Source organism: Myotis myotis, unplaced genomic scaffold, assembly GCF_014108235.1.
Source record: "Myotis myotis isolate mMyoMyo1 unplaced genomic scaffold, mMyoMyo1.p scaffold_m19_p_1, whole genome shotgun sequence".
Lineage (NCBI taxonomy): Eukaryota > Metazoa > Chordata > Mammalia > Chiroptera > Vespertilionidae > Myotis > Myotis myotis.
In genome coordinates, this window is record NW_023416313.1 from 205,773,396 (window position 1) to 205,795,893 (window position 22,498).

Here is a 22,498-nt window from a genome sequence, read left to right on the forward strand (position 1 = left end):
AACCTTGAAGCATCACAGTCCTCTGAGACCAAATAAATACTCTGTCATGCACTGGGAGGAGGGAGGCAGGCGGAAGGCTGGCCTCGGGTTGGTTCAGTTGGGACCCCAGGGCTTTCTTAATTCTTTTCATTTGGGGAGAAAGTGAAAGGAACAGCTCTGAGCTTCCTGCTTGGGTTCAAAGTAAGAGAGGTGAAACTTTAATGCATTTCTAGGTGCTCCGGGTCTTTGGGGAGAAAGAGATTGATGACACCGAGACACAGAGAAAGGGAAATGAAAAGGAGTGTAGAGGGTGTACTGAGAAGTAAAAGTAGGGAACACTTAGTGAGTGACCCCCGCCCAGCACCACATAGACCCCTGCCCTGCCACACATCTGCCTTGGCTGCTCAGCAAGGGGCCCAATGGCTCTGCCAGCCACCAGGAGAACGCAACTGTCCTGTCGTCACAGCTGGATGCAGAGGGAAGGATGGGTAGCAAGAAACCGCCTCTAACCCCCAGGGCCTTGGAACACAGAGTAGCCAAGGATGGGACACCATTCCTCCCGCCAATCTCATCGGGTGACATTTTCAGATGTGGCGAGTCCTCTGCTGCCTCGCTGTGGCCACCGCAGACAGGAAGTCCAGCCACCTGCTGCCACACAGGAGCTGTCCCAACAGCAGCCATGCGGGGAAGCAGCTGCGGGCCGCCCACCAGCTCAGGGGCATGCAGCGCACTGGTTTATTTGTGAGGAGGAGGGCAGCACAGCTCCGCCAGTCCCTTCTGCTCCGCCACTGCTGATGTCCCAAGATGGGGCCAGGCTCTCATCCCTCTTGGAGGTCAGAGAATTGTTGCTGGGTCTTACTTACAAACCAAATCCAGTGTGAAAAAATTACCAGAAAAAACTACTGTAGCCCTGGACTCTCTTAGAGTTTATGACACAGCTGTCCGCAGCCATAGTCCACATTCCACAGGTGCCTGGACAAACGTGCCCTCACCTCGCACTCCCACCACTCTCGCACACTCATCCTTCCTCATGTTGCACATGTGGGGCAGCGGCCTGAGAGACATCCTCGGTGCTGAGCCATCCCCAGCAGTGGAATCTGCAGACACAGCCGTGGCTCTCTAATGTTGGGTTCGATTCCAGGTCTGCTCCTAGAGCTTGGTCCTGCAGGCGAAAGAATTCCTCAGGCTCCTCGGGCAGCTTCCTCCACAGCTGGGAGGGCTCAGGGACTGGCTCCACAGCTGGCTGTCCCCAGGAAGTTCCAGGACTAAGGCTGTGGCTTCAAAAGTCCCATGATTCCAGCCACCTCAGTCCTGCCATCGGACTTTGGGGGTCCTGGGCTAGGGGACCAACCATCCCGTAAGCGAGAGGATGGAAGAGGTAGAAGCTGTGAGAATCAGAAGGAGGCAGTTGGCATTTGTGGAGACAAGCAGCCAACTGCCCTACAGATCTTTGAAATGCATCTCCTCCTGCCGGCCTCCTTAGATCTTCTCACCTACAACACCCATTCCCTGCCAGACCCAGCGTTGCCCGAGTTCGCCCGCCCTCGGGCGGCTGTAGCCTGTCACCTTATAGACACTGACTTAGTGACAGTACAGGGAAGGGCTCTTCCCCCAGAGGCCAAGGACAGAGACCAGTCAGGGGGTCTGCTCGTGGGCTGTCTCGCCTAAGTATTTGTCAAAACGTGGAAATGCTCTCAGGTCACAGGTCACCGTTCCCTGTTCACGTTTTCATGCTGCCCCCGGCCCCCTACAGGCCAATGCCTCTCAACAGGGGATCTGTGAGACTTGCAAGGTGGAGAGAGGCATGGCTTTCCAAACAACACCCTCCTTCCAGTTATTCTGAGCCACACACACCCTGTACCCCTGGACCCACCCTCACCCCACTGAGCACTGCTCCAGGAGGGAGCCACTGGGATGGAAGAGGGGTATCCTCCAGGTGTGCCTGTGGTACCAGGCTGGGAACCAGTGGCATAGTAAAGAATGCAAAGGATAGCCCCATGCTTCCCCTATGTGGCTGCACACTAGGATCACCTGGCAGCTTTGAAAACTGACAGGCCCAAACTGGGCTCAAGTGAATCAAACGTCTGAAGATGGGCACAGGCACCAGCACCCGTGGGGAGTACCCAGGGGATTCTAAAATGCATCCAGGGCTGAGGCATCGGGGTGGGGCCGGGGAGCAGCAATGCGATGTGCAGGGGAGGCTCACCTGTAGGCAGTTCCCAGGAGCAGGCTCAGGACTCCCCCCATGTGGACACGGCTGGCCAGCGAAGAGGCAGCCAGGCCGCAGGCACAGAGCCTCAGGAGCGTGTCCCACAGAATGCCTAGTGAGAGGACAGACACCTGGCACAGCCTGTCGGATGGCCCTGCTGCTCCATGGCGGCCTCCTCCCCACCCTGTCCGCCCTCCACCCAGTCCAGGTGGCAGTCTGACCTGTGAGCATGCTGGAGAAGAGCATGGCTGGGAAGTAGTGGTGGAAATAGAGGACCCGGCCCATGAGGAAGAAGGGGAAGTAGTGGAGCGCCCAGCCCAGCAACAGCTGACCGCCTCCTCGCAGCAGGACCTGGGCCAGCCCTGCCCAAGGAGCACAGCCCCAATCAGCGCAGGAAGGGGCGGAGATCCTGGGCTCCAGCCCAGCTCTGCCCCATCCTTGCTGTGTGTCATGAATAGGCCACATCACCTACTGGGCTTCCTTCCCTCTCCTGGACCAAACCCAACACCTCCAGCAGCTGGCAGAGGAGAGGAGCAGCTGGCTCTCAAGAGCCCTGCTCGCCACCCAGCCAGCCTGGTAAGGCCTCAGTACCCACAGCAGGTGTGCCAAACACCAGCAGAGGCAGCACCGTCCCTAAAGAAACCAAAATCCTACACACCCCACAGACGGCTTCCCCCACCTCCATTGCCCACATCTTTGCTGCCACACAAATGTTTGCAGCGGCAGATAGGGCCAAGGTGAGTCAGAGGGGAGGATGGAGGTGGGATAGAAGGGAGTCTGGGATTCTTGGTGTTCAGACAGGGAGCTGCAGAGGCCGAAGCAGCCCAGGTGAATGTCTTAGATGCTGTGGTCCGTGGCCTGGCAGCGAAAGTTACCAGGACCAGCACTAGGATGGGAACCCACAGACCGTGCCCTGGAGGCTCCTCTCTCCCCACTAGAAGACAGGGCCACGGAACAAGAGGGGGCAGAAGAGAAAAGATAGCAGCTCTGTATAGAGCACAGAGGTTAAAAGTGAAGACTCTGAACTCGGGCTGCTTGGGTCTGAACCTCAGCTCTGTCACCTATTAGCATATGTCCTGGGACAAGTTCCTTAACCCCTGTGCCCTGGTTTCCTAGTCCATAGAATGGGGCAGTGATCCCTTCCCTGTAGGGTTTTTGGGAGGATGTGTGTTGAACACGGCACCAGGCATTCGGTGACTGTGAGCTTTAAAAAGCAAAGGAGAAGGGGAAGAGGGGCCCATCCGCAGGCAGGCCTTCCCCTGATTGCAAGCTCCCTGCCAGCTGCCAGGTCAGGGAGGGAGAGGCCCAGGGACCTGACCTTCAACCTCCCCAGGCAGATGCGCCCCTCTCTGCACAGCGACGGCAATGACGCTCCCTGAGAGGAGGTAGAGGGCAATGCTCAGCAGATTCAGCCACCAAACCATCTGCACGGAAGTGAGACAAGAGGGTGAATGGAGAGCTGCGCTCTCACAGGCCCGTCCCGAGGGTGTACGGGGCACGTGCGGCACTCACCGGGTTGCCGAGCAGGTACACTCGGAAGTCCGTGTCATTGATCCCTGAGAAGCGCAGGCCCTGCGGAGCAGAGGACACACTGCTGATCTGGGGCCCGGCTCATCCCCGCTGCACAGGTTCCAGGACGAGGAGACTGGTCATCTTTCACAGACATGGAGCCTGGGCGGGAGGCTCAGAATGTGAGCTCTCTAGGAAGGCAGGGCAGAACCAGGGCAGAACAGAGCCCCGTCCTGGCCACCCCATGCCAGGTGTGAGGCCTCGCCCAGTCACCCAGCACACCCCACCTCCACCAAGTCTCTTTCTTGGCTCCATGTCCTGGGAGGAGCTCTAGCCTCTGGCCTACCTGGTAGTTGATAGGCCAGTGCCAGGGTTTGGATGTGAATTCATTGTCCTTGGGTTTGAGGCCATTGTTCCCCTGCAGGAAAGTGGCAGAGGAAAGCTGGTCAAGACAGATCGAGGGCAGACAGAGGTGTGCAGACCAGGTTCTCTGGTAATGGCCGAGCATCAGGAGAAGCCCTCCCTCCTCTCTCCCTTGAGGAAGAACCAGGTGCTCACTCTGGGTCACTGTCTACCTGCCTATGCCATCACCTCACTTCTCCCAACAGGAAGCCTCCAACTCCCTCCTGAGACAGTCCAGTCAGACCTCCCTGCTTGAGAGAGAGAGGAATAAGGGACTTGTTTCCTATGGGCACAAAACATAGACCCATCTTCAGGCCAAAGATAGGTGTCAAGAGGGTGTGGAGGGGGCATATAAAATCAGGGCTGACTTACTTGTCCCCTCAGAAGACCAACTTCAAACACAAACCCAGGAATGCTGATGAGTTCCTGGACTTTGAAATTTTACTTTAGACCAGTGTTCTCAACTTTTTAAATTATTGCCCCTCCCAGACTTTTCAGACTTTTTTCTAAACACCTCCCACCATGACATTATTATAATATTATATATTATATTATATATTATATATCACAGCTATACTATAAATCTGTTTATATATTATACTAGAGGCCCGGTGCATAAAATTCATGCATGGAGTGGGGGCGGGGGGGGGGTCCCTCAGCCCGGCCTGTACACTCTCACAATCTGGGACCGCTGGCTCCTAACCGCTGGCCTGCCTGCCTGATCACCCCTAACCACCTCTGCCTTGGCCTCCGCCACCACAGCTTCGTCCGGAAGAACATCTGGAATGATGTCCGGAAGGTCGTTCGGCTGTCTGGTCTAATTAGTATATTACGCTGTTATTATTATAGATGAATACCTGTGCTTTATACATTACAAAGTTAAGGGAGGTTTGCCCTCAAGAACACATTTACCCACTGGAAGTGATATTACTGTGGTTGAGAATGCACATTTAATCCGAGGGACTCCGCTCCTTTCATCAATAGCCAAGAATATCCAACAGCCTGTGTCTACATGGTAAAACCCGGCCTTTACTAAACAGGAAGGAAAAGGATCAGGATCCTGGGTGCTAACCACCAGGACTGGCATCGGCCTCATCATCAGGGCCCGCTGAGAAGGCATTTCCTGAGGAGGAGTCAGGTGCCCTGGGCCAGGTCAGGGTTTCTCCACCTCAGCACTACCGCCTCTGGGGCTGGAGAAGTCTTTGGTGTGGGCTGTCCTGTGCAGTGTAGGATGCTTAGCATCCCTGACCTCTGCCTACTAGATGCCAGAAGCAGCCCTACCCCTCAGCTATGCCAACCAAAAATGTCTGCAGACATTGCCAATTATTCCCTGGGAGGCAAAATCACCCTCTGTTGAGAACCACTGGTCTAGCCCAAGAAAGGTCCAGAAGGTCTGATTCAGTGAACCACCATCCAGTGCCTCACTCATCCAGCTACTTGAGGAGTTGGGGTCATTTGCAGGCCTCCACGTGGTAGCTAGGTTGCTCTTCCAGGGTCAAAGGGCCCAGCTGCCCCACCAGTGAACCACCATGGCCAGGTGAAGGGCCTCTGAATGAAGAATGAAGAATGAATCATTCTGAACCCTAGAGCATCTGCTGCGGGAACACAATTCCTTCAAACCAGTCCAGTCCAGCCCCAAATGCAGGGACTCCAGCCAGAACCATAATAATCTAAGGGCAGCCTACTCACTAAATTAAACTCTGAGAAATGTGCTCCTTTACTAAACCAAGAAACTGAAGAAAGGAAAAATCTGTAACCAGTATAGGCATATGCATTTGTACACTATTCTCTTTGCTTAAAACCTAGAGCGGGCTTGATCCAGCTAACCTCACCAGGCACGGCAGCCTTTCCTGCCAGCCTTAGGCCCTCCCCGCTCTCCCCTGCACTTTCTGTGATCTAGACTATTGTGGTCTCTCTCCCTGTTCTGACTCTACATCGGCTGAGTAAGTCCCCTATGTCCCTTTTCTTCTTGGACTCTTCCTCTTCAATAATAAAATAAATGTCCCTTTTCTTGTTGGACTCTAACTCTTCAATGATGAAAGAGGAAATAAGACTAGTTAGACTTAGTCTTAAAATTCTACCTAGACCCAGAATGATACTTAGACTGACAGACATGTATTGAAAACAACTATGTCATCAAGCCAAAGTGACAGCTACAAGCAGAGAGGCAGAGAGGAAGTGACCCAGAGATTGCTTGCTGTCAACTCATCACCTGCCAAAGTGCAGAAATGACAAAATTTGAATTTTTAAATTTAATCTGGTGGTTTAAGTCAACTGTATTTACTGACACTGCTTCCATAATCACTTCCAGGAAAGTCCACTTGCCATCAGCTCATAGGGGGAAATAACAACTGCTACACCTCTCTGCAACCCTGTGGGCTGAGAAACAGTGATTCTTCAACACCGTTCCTACAGAATACCGGTTCTTCCTAAACCAGAGTAAAGGGGTTTCCCCTGAACATCAAAACTGCAGCAGGGTCTTTCCAACCACAGGGGAGAATTTAAGCTAGTGGGTAGAATTGCTCAATTTAAGGATTTCCTCTCTCAATTGTTTTTAAACCTCTGATGCTACAACTGCTGTCAGTTTCTAATGATACAGAGCACAAGCAATGAGTCTTAAAAACCTTCAAAAGAATCAGCCATGTACCCTAATGGTTTGTCTCTGTCTGCAACAGGAGTGGCTCATGGTTGGGATTTTATGCTGCGTGTAAACAACACACTCAAATTAGCTCTTTATTTTAATTAATCATAACTTCCTATGATGGAATGTACTGTCACTCTTCAACCAAGGACACTGGTTTTCAGGGCTCTGCCACTTGAACAGCCTGGAGAATCACTTCGAGCCAGAGGAAGGTAGTGGGACTAGCACTGACTCGGAGAGCCTGCCAGCCTGGCTTTGAAGCCTGGATCCGCCTCCCACATTTAGCTGTGTGACTCTAAGCAAGGTATTCATCTCTGTACCTCAGTCCTCTCCTCTGTAAACCGGGAACAATAATCTCCATAGGATTGTAGTAAGTATTAAATGAGTTAGTACGTGTACAGCCCTTAGAGTAGCGCCTGGCACATAAGAGCTACATAAGTTTTCACTGGTGTCATCATTATTGTCATCATCTTCATCACCACCATCACTCTGTGATCAACAGAAATGCCTTTAAAGACCAACTCAACCAGTAAGTGAAGACACTTTCAAAGTCCTCCACAAGGGGGCAGTGGATCTAAACCATGCTACTGGTTTGTGATCTGAATTTGTGGATGGCCCCAAGCTCTTCGAGAAAACACCAAATGAGAGGGGGCCCTCTTACCCGGATCATCACCATGTGGGACTCCAGCAAGATCTCAGGAAAACTGGGCTGCAGCACGTCCAGGCTGATGTTCGGCACTAGAAAAAGAAATGACCGAGTAGGAAACGTTTGTCACACCTTCGCTCTCACAGCTGTCCATGCATCCACACAGCTGCCAGAGTCTGAGTGCAGCTTTCCTGACAAGCGGACTATCAAGTAGGTGAAAGTGTTGGGGAGATGGAAGAAAACTTGGCCCAATTCTTGATTATTCCTTCAGCTTGTATTAAGCACTCATCATGCATTCTGAGAAATACAAAGGCAACAGACGACAAGGCCTGGGTGCTCTGGCAGCTCTTGGCACAGTCACCCTTCATTTCGGTACTGGCCCAGCTGCCCTCCCTGCTAGGCAGAAAGGCTGCAAGGATAGGGACCAAGTCTATCTCATTCACCAATATCTCCCCAGGGCCCCACATGGTTCTGTCATACTCAATAAAGAGTTGCTAAGCCCTAGCTGATTTGGCTCAGTGGATAGAGCACTGGTCCACAAACTGAAGGATCCCGGGTTCGATTCCAGTCAAGGGCACATACCTCATTTGGGAGCTCAATCCCCAACCCTGGTGAGGCAACCAATCAATGTGTCTTGTCTTTCTCACATGGATGTTTTTCTCCATCTCTCCCTCTCCCTTCCACTCTCTCTAAAAAATCAATGAGAAAAAACCTTGGGTGAGGATTAAAAAAAAAAAAAAAGAGTTTATTTAGGTAATTAATTAGCTGGTTGGTTAAATTAGTGGTAAAAGAATGAAATAGGGCTCTAACCGGTTTGGCTCAGTGGATAGAGCATCAGCCTGCGGACTCAAGGGTCCCAGATTCGATTCTTATCAAGGGCAGGTACCTTGGTTGCGGGCACATCCCCAGTAGGGAGTGTGCAGGAGGCAGCTGATCTATGTTTCTCTCTCATCGATGTTTCTAACTCTCTATCCCTCTCCCTTCCTCTCTGTAAAAAATCAATAAAATATATTAAAAAAAAAAAAAAAAAGAATGAAATGGGAAGCAGTGAGAAAAGAAGTCAGGCAAGAAGAGGGCAGTCTAAAAGAACTGGCAATGAATCCAAAGATTCGCTGAGTTGAAGATGACACTGATGTGGAAATGTCACAGTGGAGCCTGGGAGTATAGATACAGGGCCCAGGCCAGGGCTGTGGCTGTCACTTTCTGTAAACGTGTTGGCTGGATGTGGGGAGTGGAGGAGCTCTACACAGGGGCATAGAGGGAAAGCACCAGCCTACTCTAAGCCTTGAGGGTGGGAGGTGCCCATGGTGCAGGAGGGAGAAGAGTCCAGAAGGAGATGAGACAGACAGACCTGCATTACAGAGGCCACGGAGAAAAGAGTCCAATCTGGTGAAAGACAAGGAAAATGAGAAGAGACAAGTAGCTCTGGCCTCGAGTGAGGTCACTGGTCATTTCAAGGAGAGAAAGTGTAAGTGGATGGGAAGCAAAAGGACCCGCCTCGCTAGACGACTCATATGAAGAGATTGGGTTTAAAAAGGAAGAAAGTGGAAACAATAAGATAAGGCAACAGCAGTTTAAAAGGTTTGTTTCCCGTAAGAGGCAGCCCAGGAAGTAACCTCACTCACACTTGGGATTGATGTGGTCCTCCACATTCCAGATGGAGTTGAGGGTTTCCTTTAGGTACGGAGTGCAAGTAACTTCCAGCTGCTCCCAGCCCCTGTGAAAAACAGTCACAGGTGTCTCCCAGAAGACCTGAAACTCACCAGAGAGCACTGTTAACTGCCCTTACATCCATGGAACCCCTCTCTTTTCAACCCAGTGGCCATGCTTTTTTCAACCTTGAGCTATCCTAGGAGTATTCTAGCACACAGTATTCCCATTTTAGAAAGACAGATAGATCCAGAGAGTACAAACATTTGCACATGTACAAACCTTCAACTATCAGAGCACATAAAACACCAGGGGAACTCTGGAACTCTGTGCTCTACAACACACCTGATGCTTTTCTCCCTCCACCTACCACTCAAAATAAGCAAACATTAGGTGAACATTGACAACTGGGAGACTGAATCTTCTGGAATGCTTGTAGTGAGAAAGGAACAGCATGAGCCTCAACTGGAACATCAAAACCCCAGAGACTCACCACTTGGGCAGAACCTTTCCCGAGGAGCCCAGGACACAGCCTGTGACCAGATGAATGAAGCGAATTCGACTTCTCAGCACTTTGATCCGGTTTCCAAATTTTCTGTTTATAACCTCAATCCGCCAGAAATCATTTGAGTCCCCTGTCCCATTCTAACACATAAGGCAAGGAAAAAATGCAAAGAAAATAATATGACTTTAGAGAAGACATTTCAGATGCCCCATGTTACAAAGGTCAAAGACTAAACTGACTTCAATGACTGAGGGGGGAAGGGAACAAAAGGGCCTGGAAATATTTCAAGTGATGGATACTGCTTCAGCACTCACTATCCCAACCAAGAAAGTTAGTATAACTCCTGGAACCTGATGTCCAAGCCTGCACTTCATAGGACAAGAGTTTAAATTCCAAATAGATGTTTCTGCCCTTAAACCAAACTCAAGACATCACCCTGAGCCAACAGAAATCGATTTGGGCCATTTGCATCCATGACCTTGGCCATGTGGACACCCATTCAGCTAAGCCAGCAAGGTCTGGCCTGGACACTGTACTTGGAAATTAAGACAGTTGTGCCTAATTCTCCTCGGGAGATGCCCACAAGAAAAAGGTGACGCTCAGAGTCTTGGCTCTAGCACACACTGGGATGAGCAAACAGGGTTGGAAAATCCATTTTATGAAACCCAGAATTTTTACTGATGCACCAAAGCCCTTGGAGGGGAACGTAACTGATAGTTATAAGTCTAGTTACCCTCTTGTTTTTGTTTTCAAATTACTGTCCAAGCCATAAGTACTCATTGAGCTTCCTCTATGAACTGCATCACCCAAGGTAGTAAAAATCCAAAAGCAATGTGGTGAATATCCCTCTGCAGAGGGAAGTAATCCTTAAAAACAAGGCAAACAGGGATTTGGGACCTGGCAAAGGATAAATGTCCACAGTCATCTGGGGTCACATTGTGGGTCTGTGGCGTCTACATCCAATGTAGATTTAAAAGGGACCCACACAGTATTCATATTTGACATTTATTAAGTGTCAGAACATAAAGTGGCGTGGTTATTATGGGAGGAGAGAGATGGAAACAGATAGACTTCATAGGCTGCTTTTCCCAAATGCTGAGTCCCTGTACAGCCTCCATCCTTAGGAAAATGCCAGAATTCTGGGGAGGATGTGTTCTGCCATATGGCCCTGAGTCAGGCTGCGCACACTCCAGTTGCTCACTTACTATGCCATAGCCAGTGACCTGGTAGTGCTTCCGGGTCAGGGGGGCCTCATGATAGTGACTGTGCAAGTTCCGAGAGGTCCTAGAAGTTAGAAGAGAAAAGTTCCATTATCTGAAAGAAAAGAGATGTGTCGTTTCTTCTTTAACAAAGGATACTTAGAGTCACCTGTTCAGATCTTAAAAAGAACCTGAATAGGAAATTCAGTGTATCAGGAACTCCTTGACTATTTACTCACAAGAAATACCTAGAGAACTGGAGAACTGCTCAAACCAGGAGGGACAAATGGTAGGAGTACCGGACTGTGTGCCAAGAAAGGGGCTACCTTCAGGTGGAAGGTGCGGGTGGAGGTAGTGACAACACATTTGGTGGCTTTGAAGCACTTAGCTTGCAGGTGTGGGTAGAAGAATATTAAAATCTATAATCTGCATATCCCAGAGATAGAAACCTCTCTCTCCTATCTATTTTCTATTCCCACCACCAGTTTTATAAAGTGGGGATCTATAGGGAAAATAGGAGTTTAATTTAGCTTTTATTTACTTTGTGCTTATTTTAATCCATAATAAGAAATAGATGTTCATTATAAAAATTCTGGAAATTCTCAAAAATAAATTTAATAAATTTTAATTTATTAAAAAATAAAAATTATTTAATAATGAAATTAAAATTTTAAGTATCCATGATCATACCAGAAAAAAAAACTCTCATAGCTTTTCTATATATATAAAATTCTGATTTTTAAAAAAAATCTGTATCTGAAAATTCTAGTATATGAAACTTCTGAGGGCTGCTTCTGCTATGTATTGTTCCTGCTTATTCTTGCATGTGGGGTCCTATTCCTTGTGTGTTTAGTTATTTATACTATTTAATTATTATTCACTGTCACCAAAAAACCATTGATAAGAATAGGTAACAATGTTTTTTCCAAAAAGATTTAGAAGTTAGAAGAGAGAACTGTCTTAAGGCACAACTGTCTTAATTTGCCTTTCACCAGGCTGCTAGGAAACATTGCCAATCTAGGATTATGTGCATTTAAATTCCTGGCTTGAAGATCTTGAGACCATCCGGGTGAAATAACGTTGGGCTGCAAACCCATGTGAGGATCAACTGGTAGTTACAACATCTCAGGCACCAGAGACAGAGCCTCCCAACCCCCGCTTCACCCCTCCCAAGCACACTCTGCTCAGCACCACAGTAACTTTTCCAGAGTACACGTGGACAGGGCAAATTTACCCAGCCCTAACCCTTTTGGGGCTCCCAATTTGGGGGAAGGATCACTTAGTAAACTTACCACTTTGGGTGAACCTAGAACTTTGACTTTAAAACTCCCTCTGTTAAGAGGCAGTCCAAACCAAAGTTCAACACTCAAGATTGTGGGATCATGGCAGAAGTGGCTACAGTGTCCCCCTTTTCTCTCAGATCCTCCCTTTCATTTAGATTTTGACTTGGTAACTCCTTACTATCTTATCAGCTCTTTGATGCTTTCTAGAAGATGCTCTTATATTATTCCAGTTTTATATTTTTATTCCAGTTTTCATATTAGTCATTTTCAAGGATAACGTTGGGTAAATAAACTAATTTGCCATATTCTTGGAAACACGTTTACATCTTTCTAAAGGTAGTCACTTAAGAAGCAGCTTGGGAGAAACCAAGATGGCGGCATAGGTAAACACCAGAGATTGCTGCCTCGCACAACCACTTCAAAAATACAACTAAAAGACGGAACGGACATCACCCAGAACCACAGGAAGGCTGGCTGAGTGGAAATTCTACAACTAGGAGGAAAGAGAATATCATACCCAGACTCAGAGGAGGTGCAGTGCTGAAGTGAAATACTAAGGTGCGGAGTGTGCGCGGAGCGGGCTGGCGGTGGAGGGCGTGGTTGTTGTTTTCAATCGGGAGGGAGTTTCAGACTCTGAGCTCCAGATCCGGGTGAGTCTCTAGGGACCCAGACTCAAACGGGAGAAGTGGGACTGTCTGGCTTGGGTCGGAACTCGAAGGCAGCTTTCTCTCCGAGGTTTGCAATGGTTGCTGGGACTCTGTGAGGCAGAGCCCCTAGGGACGGAACTGAGAGCCGCCATAACTGCTCGCTCCGGCCCGCCCTGTAGATCCCCAGGGACCCACCCGCCCAAGCCCTGCACAGAGCCATTTGCCGGATAGCCTCAGGCAAACGCTAGATTAGCACCGCCCTAGAGATCCAGCACAGAAGTTCTCCCACTGCAGACACAGCTGACTCTCATAGCCAGTTGGCCTGGAGGTCAAATCACCCCCAGTATTGCCGACAACAATCAAGGCTTAACTACAACAAGACTGCGCACAAAGACCACAAGGGGGTGCACCAAGAAAGCATAAAAAATGCGGAGAAAAAGAAACATGACAGAAATGGAGGATATAGAGCTAAAAACCGCAATTTTAAGGTCTTTCAATAATTTTCTAGAAACTGCCAATAAATGTAGTGAGATCCTCAAGAAATCTAATGAGACCCTCGATATTGTGATAAAGAACCAACTAGAAATTAAGCATACACTGACTGAAATAAAGAATATTATACAGACACCCAACAGCAGACCAGAGGAGCGCAAGAATCGAGTCAAAGATTCGAAATGCGAAGAAGCAAAAAACACCCAACTGGAAAAGCAAAATGAAAAAAGAATACGAAGATAGTGTAAGGAGCCTCTGGGACAGCTTCAAGCGTACCAACATCAGAATTATAGGGGTGCCAGAAGATGAGAGAGAGCAAGATATCGAAAACCTATTTGAAGAAATAATGATAGAAAACTTCCCCTACCTGGTGAAAGAAATAGACTTACAAGTCCAGGAAGCGCAGAGAACCCCAAACAAAAGGAATCCAAAGAGGACCACACCAAGACACATCATCATTAAAATGCCAAGAGCAAAAGACAAAGAGAGAATCTTAAAAGCAGCAAGAGAAAGAAACTCAGTTACCTACAAGGGAATACCCATACGACTGTCAGCTGATTTCTCAACAGAAACTTTGCAGGCCAGAAGGGAGTGGCAAGAAATATTCAAAGTGATGAATGCCAAGAACCTACAACCAAGATTACTTTATCCAGCAAAGCTATCATTCAGAACTGAAGGTCAGATAAAGAGCTTCACAGATAAGGAAAAGCTAAAGGAGTTCATCACCACCAAACCAGTATTATATGAAATGCTGAAAGGTATCCTTTAAGAAGAGGAAGAAGAAGAAAAAGGTAAAGATACAAATTATGAACAACAAACATGCATCTATCAACAAGTGAATCTAAGAATCAAGTGAATAAATAATCTGATGAACAGAATGAACTGGTAATTATAATAGAATCAGGGACATAGAAAGGGAATGGACTGACTATTCTTGGGGGAAAAGGGGTGTGGGAGATGCGGGAAGAGACTGGACAAAAATCGTGCACCTATGGATGAGGACAGCGGGTGGGGAGTGAGGGCGGAGGGTGGGGTGGGAACTGGGAGGAGGGGAGTAATGGGGGGGAAAAAGAGGAACAAATGTAATAATCTGAACAATAAAGATTTAATTAAAAAAAAAAAAAGAAGCAGCTTGGGCAACTGAAGTTTTTTCTTTTGTCCTCTAAGAAAAGGGAAGCTGAAAGATACCTTCAAACTACAAAGCTCCTCAGAGCCAAACTAGGTAGGCACAGGCTCATCTGCTTATTTCACGGACCTTCCTAATGCGGCTCTACGTCCTCCCCCAGCAGCTTGTTCCATTTGCCAGAGCCTTGTTCAGACCTGACTTCTGTTCATTTCCAGCTTAAAAACAACTCCTTACCTTTGGTGCCCATACCACTCATTTATCCCAAAGAGCAAACTTACTTACTCTTTATGTTCTAGTCGAATGATGTCTCCATGTCTTACAAACTCCACTGGGAATGAGGGGTCTAGGGGATCTGCCAAGAAGAAACAAGCACTGTTACTTGAAACCATTCGCTCACCGGGCCAGTACTGAGTGAGGGCCCACTGGGAGTTACAGTGCCTGGCAGGTGCTAGAGATGCTGTCAGTAGACAGAGAGCCCAGAGAGAAAGGTCCCGACTGTTTCAGAAGACTGGATAAGGGTGTGTCCCAAAATAAAGTTTGAAAGACTCTTAAAGGAGAGGGAGAATTTTGCTAGGTGAACAAGTGGGGGAAAGTCACAGAAGTGTGAAAGAGCAAAACTCATTTGATGGTCTCCTGTGGTTAAGGGGGCAGGCAGGAAGGGTGGGAATGGACGAGTGTGTGAACAGTGGGGCCAGGCGAGAAATATGGCCATCTCTGACAGGCACTGAAGCCCCCACTGGAAGATTTTTAAGCTGGGAAGGCAAGTAGTACTACGATTTTCCTTTTAGTAGTAAAAAAATAGTCTTCCAAAAATTAATTCCATGCAAATTACCATTTCCAAGCTCTCCTCAAAAATCAAATGTTAAACCCTGCACATTTTTCCAGTGATTATCTTGTTCCTGGCAATATACTTGCTAAGTCTTAGGTAAAGATAATGATGAAATGATGAAAAAAGGGACTACAGTTGACACTTGAACAACATAGGTTTAAAATGAGCAGGTACTTATATATGGATTTCTAAAATAAATACTACAAATGTATTTCCTCTTCCTTATGATTTTCTTAATAATTTTCTTTTCTCTAGCTTACTTTACTCTAAGAATACAGTCTATAACATATATAGCATATAACGTATGTGTTAACCAACTGAGTATGTTATTGGTGAGGCTTCTGGTCAATAGTAGGCTATTAATAGTTAAGTTTTGGGGGAGTCAAAAGTTATACATGGCTTTCTGACTGCGCAAGAGGCCAGTGCCCCTAAGCCCTGCATTGTTCAGGAGTCAGCTGTACTTCAGTATCATCTAGAAGTCAAAACTGATCGGGATCTAGAAAGGTGATGACGATGGAAAAGGAATCAGCAGTAATCACAGCAACACAGAGGAATTCTTGCAAATTTCCATCCCAAACAGTGAGACACGAACACTCCAGGTCAAGAAGACAAATTTACTAGCACAAATCATGGCTCTCAAGTGAATCAGAGAACTTAACTACACAGATTCCCACTCCTATGTGGACTCTTAAGGTCTCTTTCAATTTAAAAGTTTAGCCCTAACCAGTTTGGCTCAGTGGATAGAGCATTGGCTTACAGACTGAAGGGTCCCAGATTCGATTCTGATCAAGGGCATGTGCCCCAGTTGCAGGCTCGATCCCCAGTAGAGGCGTGTGGGAGGCAGCCGATCAATGATTCTCTCATCATTGATGTTTCTCTCTCCCTCTCCCTTCCTCTCTGATGTCAATAAAAATATTTTTTAAAAAAATAAACTTAAGCCGAAACTGGTTTGGCTCAGTGGATAGAGCGTCGGCCTGCGGACTGAAAGGTCCCGGGTTCGATTCCGGTCAAGGGCATGTACCTGGGTTGTGGGCACTTCCCCAGTGGGGGATGTGCAGGAGGCAGCTGATCGATGTTTCTCTCTCATCTAACTCTCTATGTCTCTCTCTTCCTCTCTGTAAAACATCAATAAAATATATTTTAAAAAATAAATAAATAAATAAACTTAAAAAAATTAACTAGCAAGATGACATTAAAAAAGTCAATGGGAGGGAAGTTTTCTTTCATATAAATTTACTTCATATAAATTTATAGCCATCAAGGTCTCAACGACCTCAGTGCCACAGTGCCCACCTCCCACAGTGCTTGCAGACACTGCCTTCTCACAAGTTCTTAGTTGCCCGGGTGAAATGCAGCTACTTTAACCTACAAGCCACAACGAAATAACGGACCAGGGATGTTCAAAGATTCGGCTATGCCCACATGACTTTCAAAGTAAAGCTGGTCTCCCCTCACTAACAACCTCATTGTGATAGACCACTTAAGTTTGCCCTGTTGAATAAAAACCCAATCAATACCAATATTAAAAAGGTATAGACATAGAACCTGCCCAAGAGTGTCATAACTCATATTACTAAGAAACAGGATGCAAAGACAGTGACTGTGTATGCCATATTCTGATCCAAAAACCACAGCAAGAAGAGGAGTGGGGAAAGGAACAAAGAAGGTAAATTCAGATGATCATCTGCCCCTTCCCCACAAAGGCTCAGGAGCAGCTGACTTGAGACAGGCTGAGCCAGGTGGTGTTTGCTGGGGAGTCACAGAGGATGCCTGTGGCACAGGACAATCTGCAGGGGCTCAGGTGAGTGGGAGATGCCCTCTGTTCTCTCGCAGCTGCAGCAGAAGGCATAGCCTGCAGAGAGCTAGCTGCCTGACCAAAAAAGCAAGATCCAGATACAGCCCATGTCATACGCCCTGAGAGCCCAACAGGTGTGCCTCAGAGCAGCTTTGTCCAGTGAGGCAGAAGCAGACTAGCAGGCACTGAGTGAGGTACCAGACAGCAGCCTAGACAGGCCCAGCACAGGGCTGGCAGGCCCTCAGATCTCCAACTCACTGCCCAGTCCAAGGATGACCAGTAGGCAGCAACACTATCATATCAAGACAACTGGAGCTGCACCATATGCTAGGGTCTGCAATGCGTGGCGTGTTCTAAATTAGAAATGAGAGCAGCCAGCATGTGCCCCAGTTGGGGCTATTCACCAGCCCCTGGTGGCATGCCCAGGTAATTGTCTGAATCAAGTCTGAGCTTTGGTCCTGCTGTCTTTAAAATGCAGCTCTGAGATCGAGATCATATCTGTCTTGCTCACTGCTAATCCCCTAAGCTGACAATAGCACTTTGAACTAGCAGGTGCTCAATAAATAACTGTTGAAAGGATAACTGAGATAGTAAACACATTGTCAAAGAATGCTCAGGAAAGCCCATCTTGTTACCCTTCTCTGGAGGCATGAGAAATGTGGAGGACTGAGAGTAAGTAATCACACAAGAAGCATCAGTTCCCCACATTACCTGAGTCTGTATTCTGCTTCTTGATAATCCACAGGTTGTTGTAGTCCTTGTGCAGATAGGTGGTGACCTGGGTGAAGGTGGCGGGGAGGGGGAGGAAGGAGGAGGGAGGAGACCATCACTATCAGCACAACCAGCCACAGGACAATCAACAGCAAACCAACATTGCTTAAGCCTTTCTGAACCCCAGCCACCAACCCAAGGGACCACGTTTCCCAGCAGGACTCAGAAGCAGCACTAAGTGAGATTCTCTCCTTCCTTCTGCATTGAGAAGACTTTTCCCACAAGAAGGAAGAAGCATGGTACCTTGTGTAACAGAGAGGATTTAGTGCATTTTAAAAAGTAATTAAGCCATGGCCGGTGTGCTCAGTAGTTAGAGTGTCAGCCCATGCACCAAAGGGTCTCAGGTTTGATTCCTGGTCAAGAGCATGTACCTGGGTTGCAGCTTCAAACCCTGGCCCTGGCGCCTAATCCAGTACCAGGGAATCCAGTATCATGGTGGTCAGAGGGGAACACTGAAGCCTAAGTTGAAGCCTAAAGAAGCCGAGTTAGCCACGGCAAAGAGGAAGAGAGCGCAGGAAGCAGGGGAAACAACGCAAGCAAAGGGCGGGCGGCAGGAACAGGAATGGCAGGTTCGGTGCAGAAGAGGCTCACGGACCTGCTGCTGGCGGGCGCCAATGCCCTCAGGATAGAGGTGCCTGTGGGAGTGGAGATAGCCGATGGCCATTCGCAGGTTCTTCACAGTGATCACAGAGCCGAAGGCCAGGTCTAGGGGGAAGGAAGGGGGGGGGGGGTGAGTAGTACAGTGCTAGAAGCCACCGCTGACTGGGAGGGGCCTCCCAAGACCTAGGGCTCATAACCCTCTTACAAACCCCACTGGGCTGAGGATACCCAAAGCAGGTGTGCCACTGCCTTCACACTCCTATAGGGTCAACTTAGGAGGGAGTTCACTCCAGGGTGCCCTTCTTCCCTCCCCACTAAGCACTTCGGAAGAACCTGGGTAGTAACAGTGTGATTAGAGCACTGTTTGTAATAGTGAAAGATTAGACCCACGTGTCCTTCAGTCAAGGTCTGGACATACATTCAATGGAATAAAGGAAGAAGCATTCTCTGTCGTTATCTGAAATGTTCCCCAAGATATGATGGTATGATAGACGGTTAAGACAGACTTCTGTGCTTCTGAATCCAGTACCATATGGAGTAACTATTTAATGGTATTTTGGCTTTTTCTTTACTCCAAATTAAAAAAAACAAAAAGGGCACAGTAAACCTCATTTCCTTTTTACTGTCCCTCTTTTCTCAATCCCTCAAACTGTGGCCACCCTGCCATTCCCCACTCCACCGAAAGAGGTCTCACTCCACCAGAGATGGCCCACCCTGTCTTCCTTTGTCCGTTCACTAGGTCAGCAGACTGTGCCGATTACACTTGGATCCGAGGTGGAGCAGGCCTGGCTGCACCCACGGCGAGCCCAGTCTTGGGGAAAAGGGCTTCATGCATTGACGAGCACATGACAGTGGGCAAGTGCTTTGGCAAAGGTGTGACAACGTGTGACATGGGGGAGCCCAGACAGGGTAGGATGACTTCTCGCCCCAGGAGTAAGAAGAGGATGGCTTGTTGGAAGAGATCACAGTTGAGCTCGGCTTTATAAATGATGAACAGGAATTTGCACACTGCTGACCACCTTTGCTTTTTGAAATGCTCTCTGTTCCTCCTTCTTAGCCCCATACTCCCTCATGAATGGCTCCTCTGCAGCTCCTTCTTAGGTCACCTTCCTCCTGCCATCCCCAATGACCTGACCTCACCCTTTTTCTCTTCCTCTCTCTGCAGTTTCCTTATGGGTCATAGCACTGCCACCGCATTAGTCACCCCTTTATCTGGCTGACTCCTCCTTTGAAAGCTTCAGCTCCAAGTCCACTGGCCCCATTGCACAATTTCCCCAAGTACCTCAAAGTCTCTGATGTAGAACTCAATATCTGCCTTTCCAAACCAACTTCTTAGCCTTTCCTCTTTCTCATTTTTTCCACTGTCTGGGAGAGCCCAGGGCTCTGGGCACTGTACAAGGCACTGGGGAGACTAAAAGACAGTCTTTGCCCCAGGAAACAATCACCTGGGCTCAGGTCCTTAGTGACATCTTGCTCCCCCCTTTCCGTGTCCAACCTCCCTTGTCTATGCCCGGTTGCCTTACCTCTGTGCCCAGCTCAATGCCTGCAACAGCTTCCCAGAGGACATCTCCTGCCTCCACTCCCATGCCATCCTATACTTAACCACCAGAGTCATCTCCCTAAGGCGCAGCCTTCCTGGCCTCTGCCCTGCCCAATACCTCCACTGGGTCTCCAATGCCTGGGTAATGAAGCCAAACACCTCATCCAGACATTTCAAACCCTCACTATCTGGCCCAACCTATCTTTTCAAACTTATTTTCAGGTACTTTTCTGCAAATAATCTGTGCCTTGAGTTTTGCCCTGTCCTTGGCCTTGACCATGCTGACCTTCTGCTGTCCCTTCTGCCCAATATGCCCTCTCCTCCCTCTCCATCTGTTGAAACCTACACATTCTGCCAAGGCCTGACTCCCAGACCACTCACTCTATCTCTCACACCCTGTGTCCCCACTTTATGTACTGAACCCGACAGTCATATCAGACTGTCACTTCAGACTCTACGCTGGAGGGCGTCCACCTACCGCTGCCAACGTGGCTAAGGCTTGCTCAGTAACTACCTGTGAATAACAACACACGCGAGCCACAGCACTCCACGGTGGAAACTGACCAGTGGCCCTGAAGGTCCAAACAGAGTCTCTCTGGTTGGCCTTTCCACAGAGCTGGCTTGGATGTTTTCACAGCCGCAATGGAGAAGTCTCTCTTTAGGGACAAAGAGTTTGCTGCTCAGGACGTCTACCTCTGCACTTCCTGTGTCCCGACCCCCTCTCTTGAGTACTCGTACTGGAAATAACTGGATCTTTCTCCCACTTTGCCCTCTGCAGACCGAAATAACTCAAACTATCATAGTCGTCTTTTCTAATTCAACTCCCAGAAAACCCTCTGCCCTGCATCAGGCCCAGGAGACACTCACACTCAGGGATGGAAGCGTTGTGAAGGCTGTTTCCTGAGAGCCGGGCCTGGAAGGCGGAGCTGAAGAAGCCATCGCCGGGACCACTGTGGGAGAGCAGGAGCAGGGCAGAGCCCAGTGAGTGCAGTGAAACCATGACTTCCCAGGAGCCTAGAAAGAGCCCTGCTTGGCTCGTTTAAGAAGGACAACCAGAGTGGCAGTGAGGCATCGGGAGACAGACATGGGTGATGGAGGAGGAGAAACTGGGTCCAAATCCCAACTCAGCCACTTACTAGCTAGGGGGCCTTCGGAAGGTACCTAACTTGGCTTAGCCTCTGCTCCTCATTTATAAACAGGGGTTTAAAGACTTCAAAGTAATTACGATTAAATGAGAAAATGGGTACAAAATGCTGAACATTCCTGACACTCGGTAGCTACTCGTTAAATGGGAGCTGCTGCTGGTGCTACTGTTATTACTATCCTCATCCCAACTGCACACCTTATGGTGGCTCATCCCTGTTAAACACAAGGGGCTTTGTTTAGGGAGAAGGGGCTTTTGGCTGTTAGGAAATTCTTTACTAAGGGTGTTGGCCTTTCTGAGCATTTTGGATACCCAAAAGATAGAACACAGGAGAAAACCAACAGGAAAACACCCTGGGTCCCCTCCTGTCATCCCAACCACAGACCCAGGAAATCACATGGCCCATCCGCGGGCTTAGAGGCAGGAGGAAGACAGAGTGAGCGGCTAGAAAGGCTCTGCTGTACCTCTGACTCAGCACCGCGAAGTGAACAGCATAGATGGCTGTGTAGAGAGCCAGCGGCAGCACTATGAGGCACAGGATGCGCGCAGTCAGGTGTTTTCCCACAGTCACCTGTAGACAGAGCCAATGTTATTCCTTATACCTTACATGTGCATTATATATGTTTTCATGTATAAGTCATAGTCATAATAAAATTGAAAAACTAACAGCCATAAAGAAAAACTATGTGGAAATGCTTTCCATAGCACCCACCACTGAAACAATGCCGGGGACTGAACAGGAGCCAGCCCCCTGCTGGCTGTCCGAGCCCTCACCCTGGACCCCAGACTGTCACTGCGCCACCAACAAAGCGCTGCCTATATCTTCAGCATCGTCACTCATCAGTCCCCTGTACATCCCAGTCACACTGATCCCCTGCACTTTCCCCGAGCTTCCTGTACTGGCCAGCACCACCCATCACATGGATGACTGCTCCTTAATTTAACTTCAAGCCTCAGTGTTTTCCCAGAAGTCTTCCTGCATCACCTGAGACAGGGTCACACCCTCCTCTGTGCTCTCACAGAACTTGTTGGCTAAACTATAATTGCCTGCTCACTTATTTCTCTCTCTCTCCATTGTCTCTAGAGGGCAGGGATCATTGTTTTATTCATCTGCATGTTGTATCTCACACTTAAAGGATAGCATGCCTGTATTTTCTGAATAAATAAACTTGTTGGGACTTGGTTCAGAGGCAATGGAGCAGCCTTTAGTAAGCAGTCTGCCTTCCCTCAGTTTGAACCCTAGATCTGCCCCTATTGCCTGTATGACCTGGGGCACATTATTACCTCTCTAGGTCTTGATTTCCTCATTTGTAAAGAGAGGGTAGTAGCTACCTACCACATAAGATTGTTATGAAAAGAAAATGAGATAAGGAAGGTAACGCATATTGCATAGTGCCCAGCACAGAATCAGCCCTTAATAAACAATATTGTAATAAACCTTACTGGCTTCCAAATCTGAAAAGCCTGGATCGGGAAAAGAAAACTGTGAGTTCAGAAAGTCTCCCTGACCATTTCACCCAAGGTCCCCTGC

The 22,498-nt window shown here is 48.3% G+C and overlaps 1 protein-coding gene across 1 annotated transcript in view; it reads right to left on the minus strand.

Moving 5' to 3' along the window:
• Nucleotides 1-997: 997 nt before the first annotated feature.
• Nucleotides 998-22,498, minus strand: part of POMT2 (protein O-mannosyltransferase 2) — a 39,893-nt gene continuing 18,392 nt past the window's right edge. Inside the window, 15 exon segments of the mRNA XM_036314058.1 lie at nucleotides 998-1,364; nucleotides 2,186-2,300; nucleotides 2,410-2,550; nucleotides 3,507-3,612; nucleotides 3,701-3,760; nucleotides 4,044-4,115; nucleotides 7,402-7,478; nucleotides 9,012-9,103; nucleotides 9,530-9,681; nucleotides 10,747-10,825; nucleotides 14,571-14,640; nucleotides 17,624-17,690; nucleotides 18,279-18,388; nucleotides 20,691-20,773; nucleotides 21,432-21,538. Of these exon segments, the coding sequence (XP_036169951.1) occupies nucleotides 1,259-1,364; nucleotides 2,186-2,300; nucleotides 2,410-2,550; nucleotides 3,507-3,612; nucleotides 3,701-3,760; nucleotides 4,044-4,115; nucleotides 7,402-7,478; nucleotides 9,012-9,103; nucleotides 9,530-9,681; nucleotides 10,747-10,825; nucleotides 14,571-14,640; nucleotides 17,624-17,690; nucleotides 18,279-18,388; nucleotides 20,691-20,773; nucleotides 21,432-21,538 (1,437 nt within the window). The 3' untranslated portion in view covers nucleotides 998-1,258.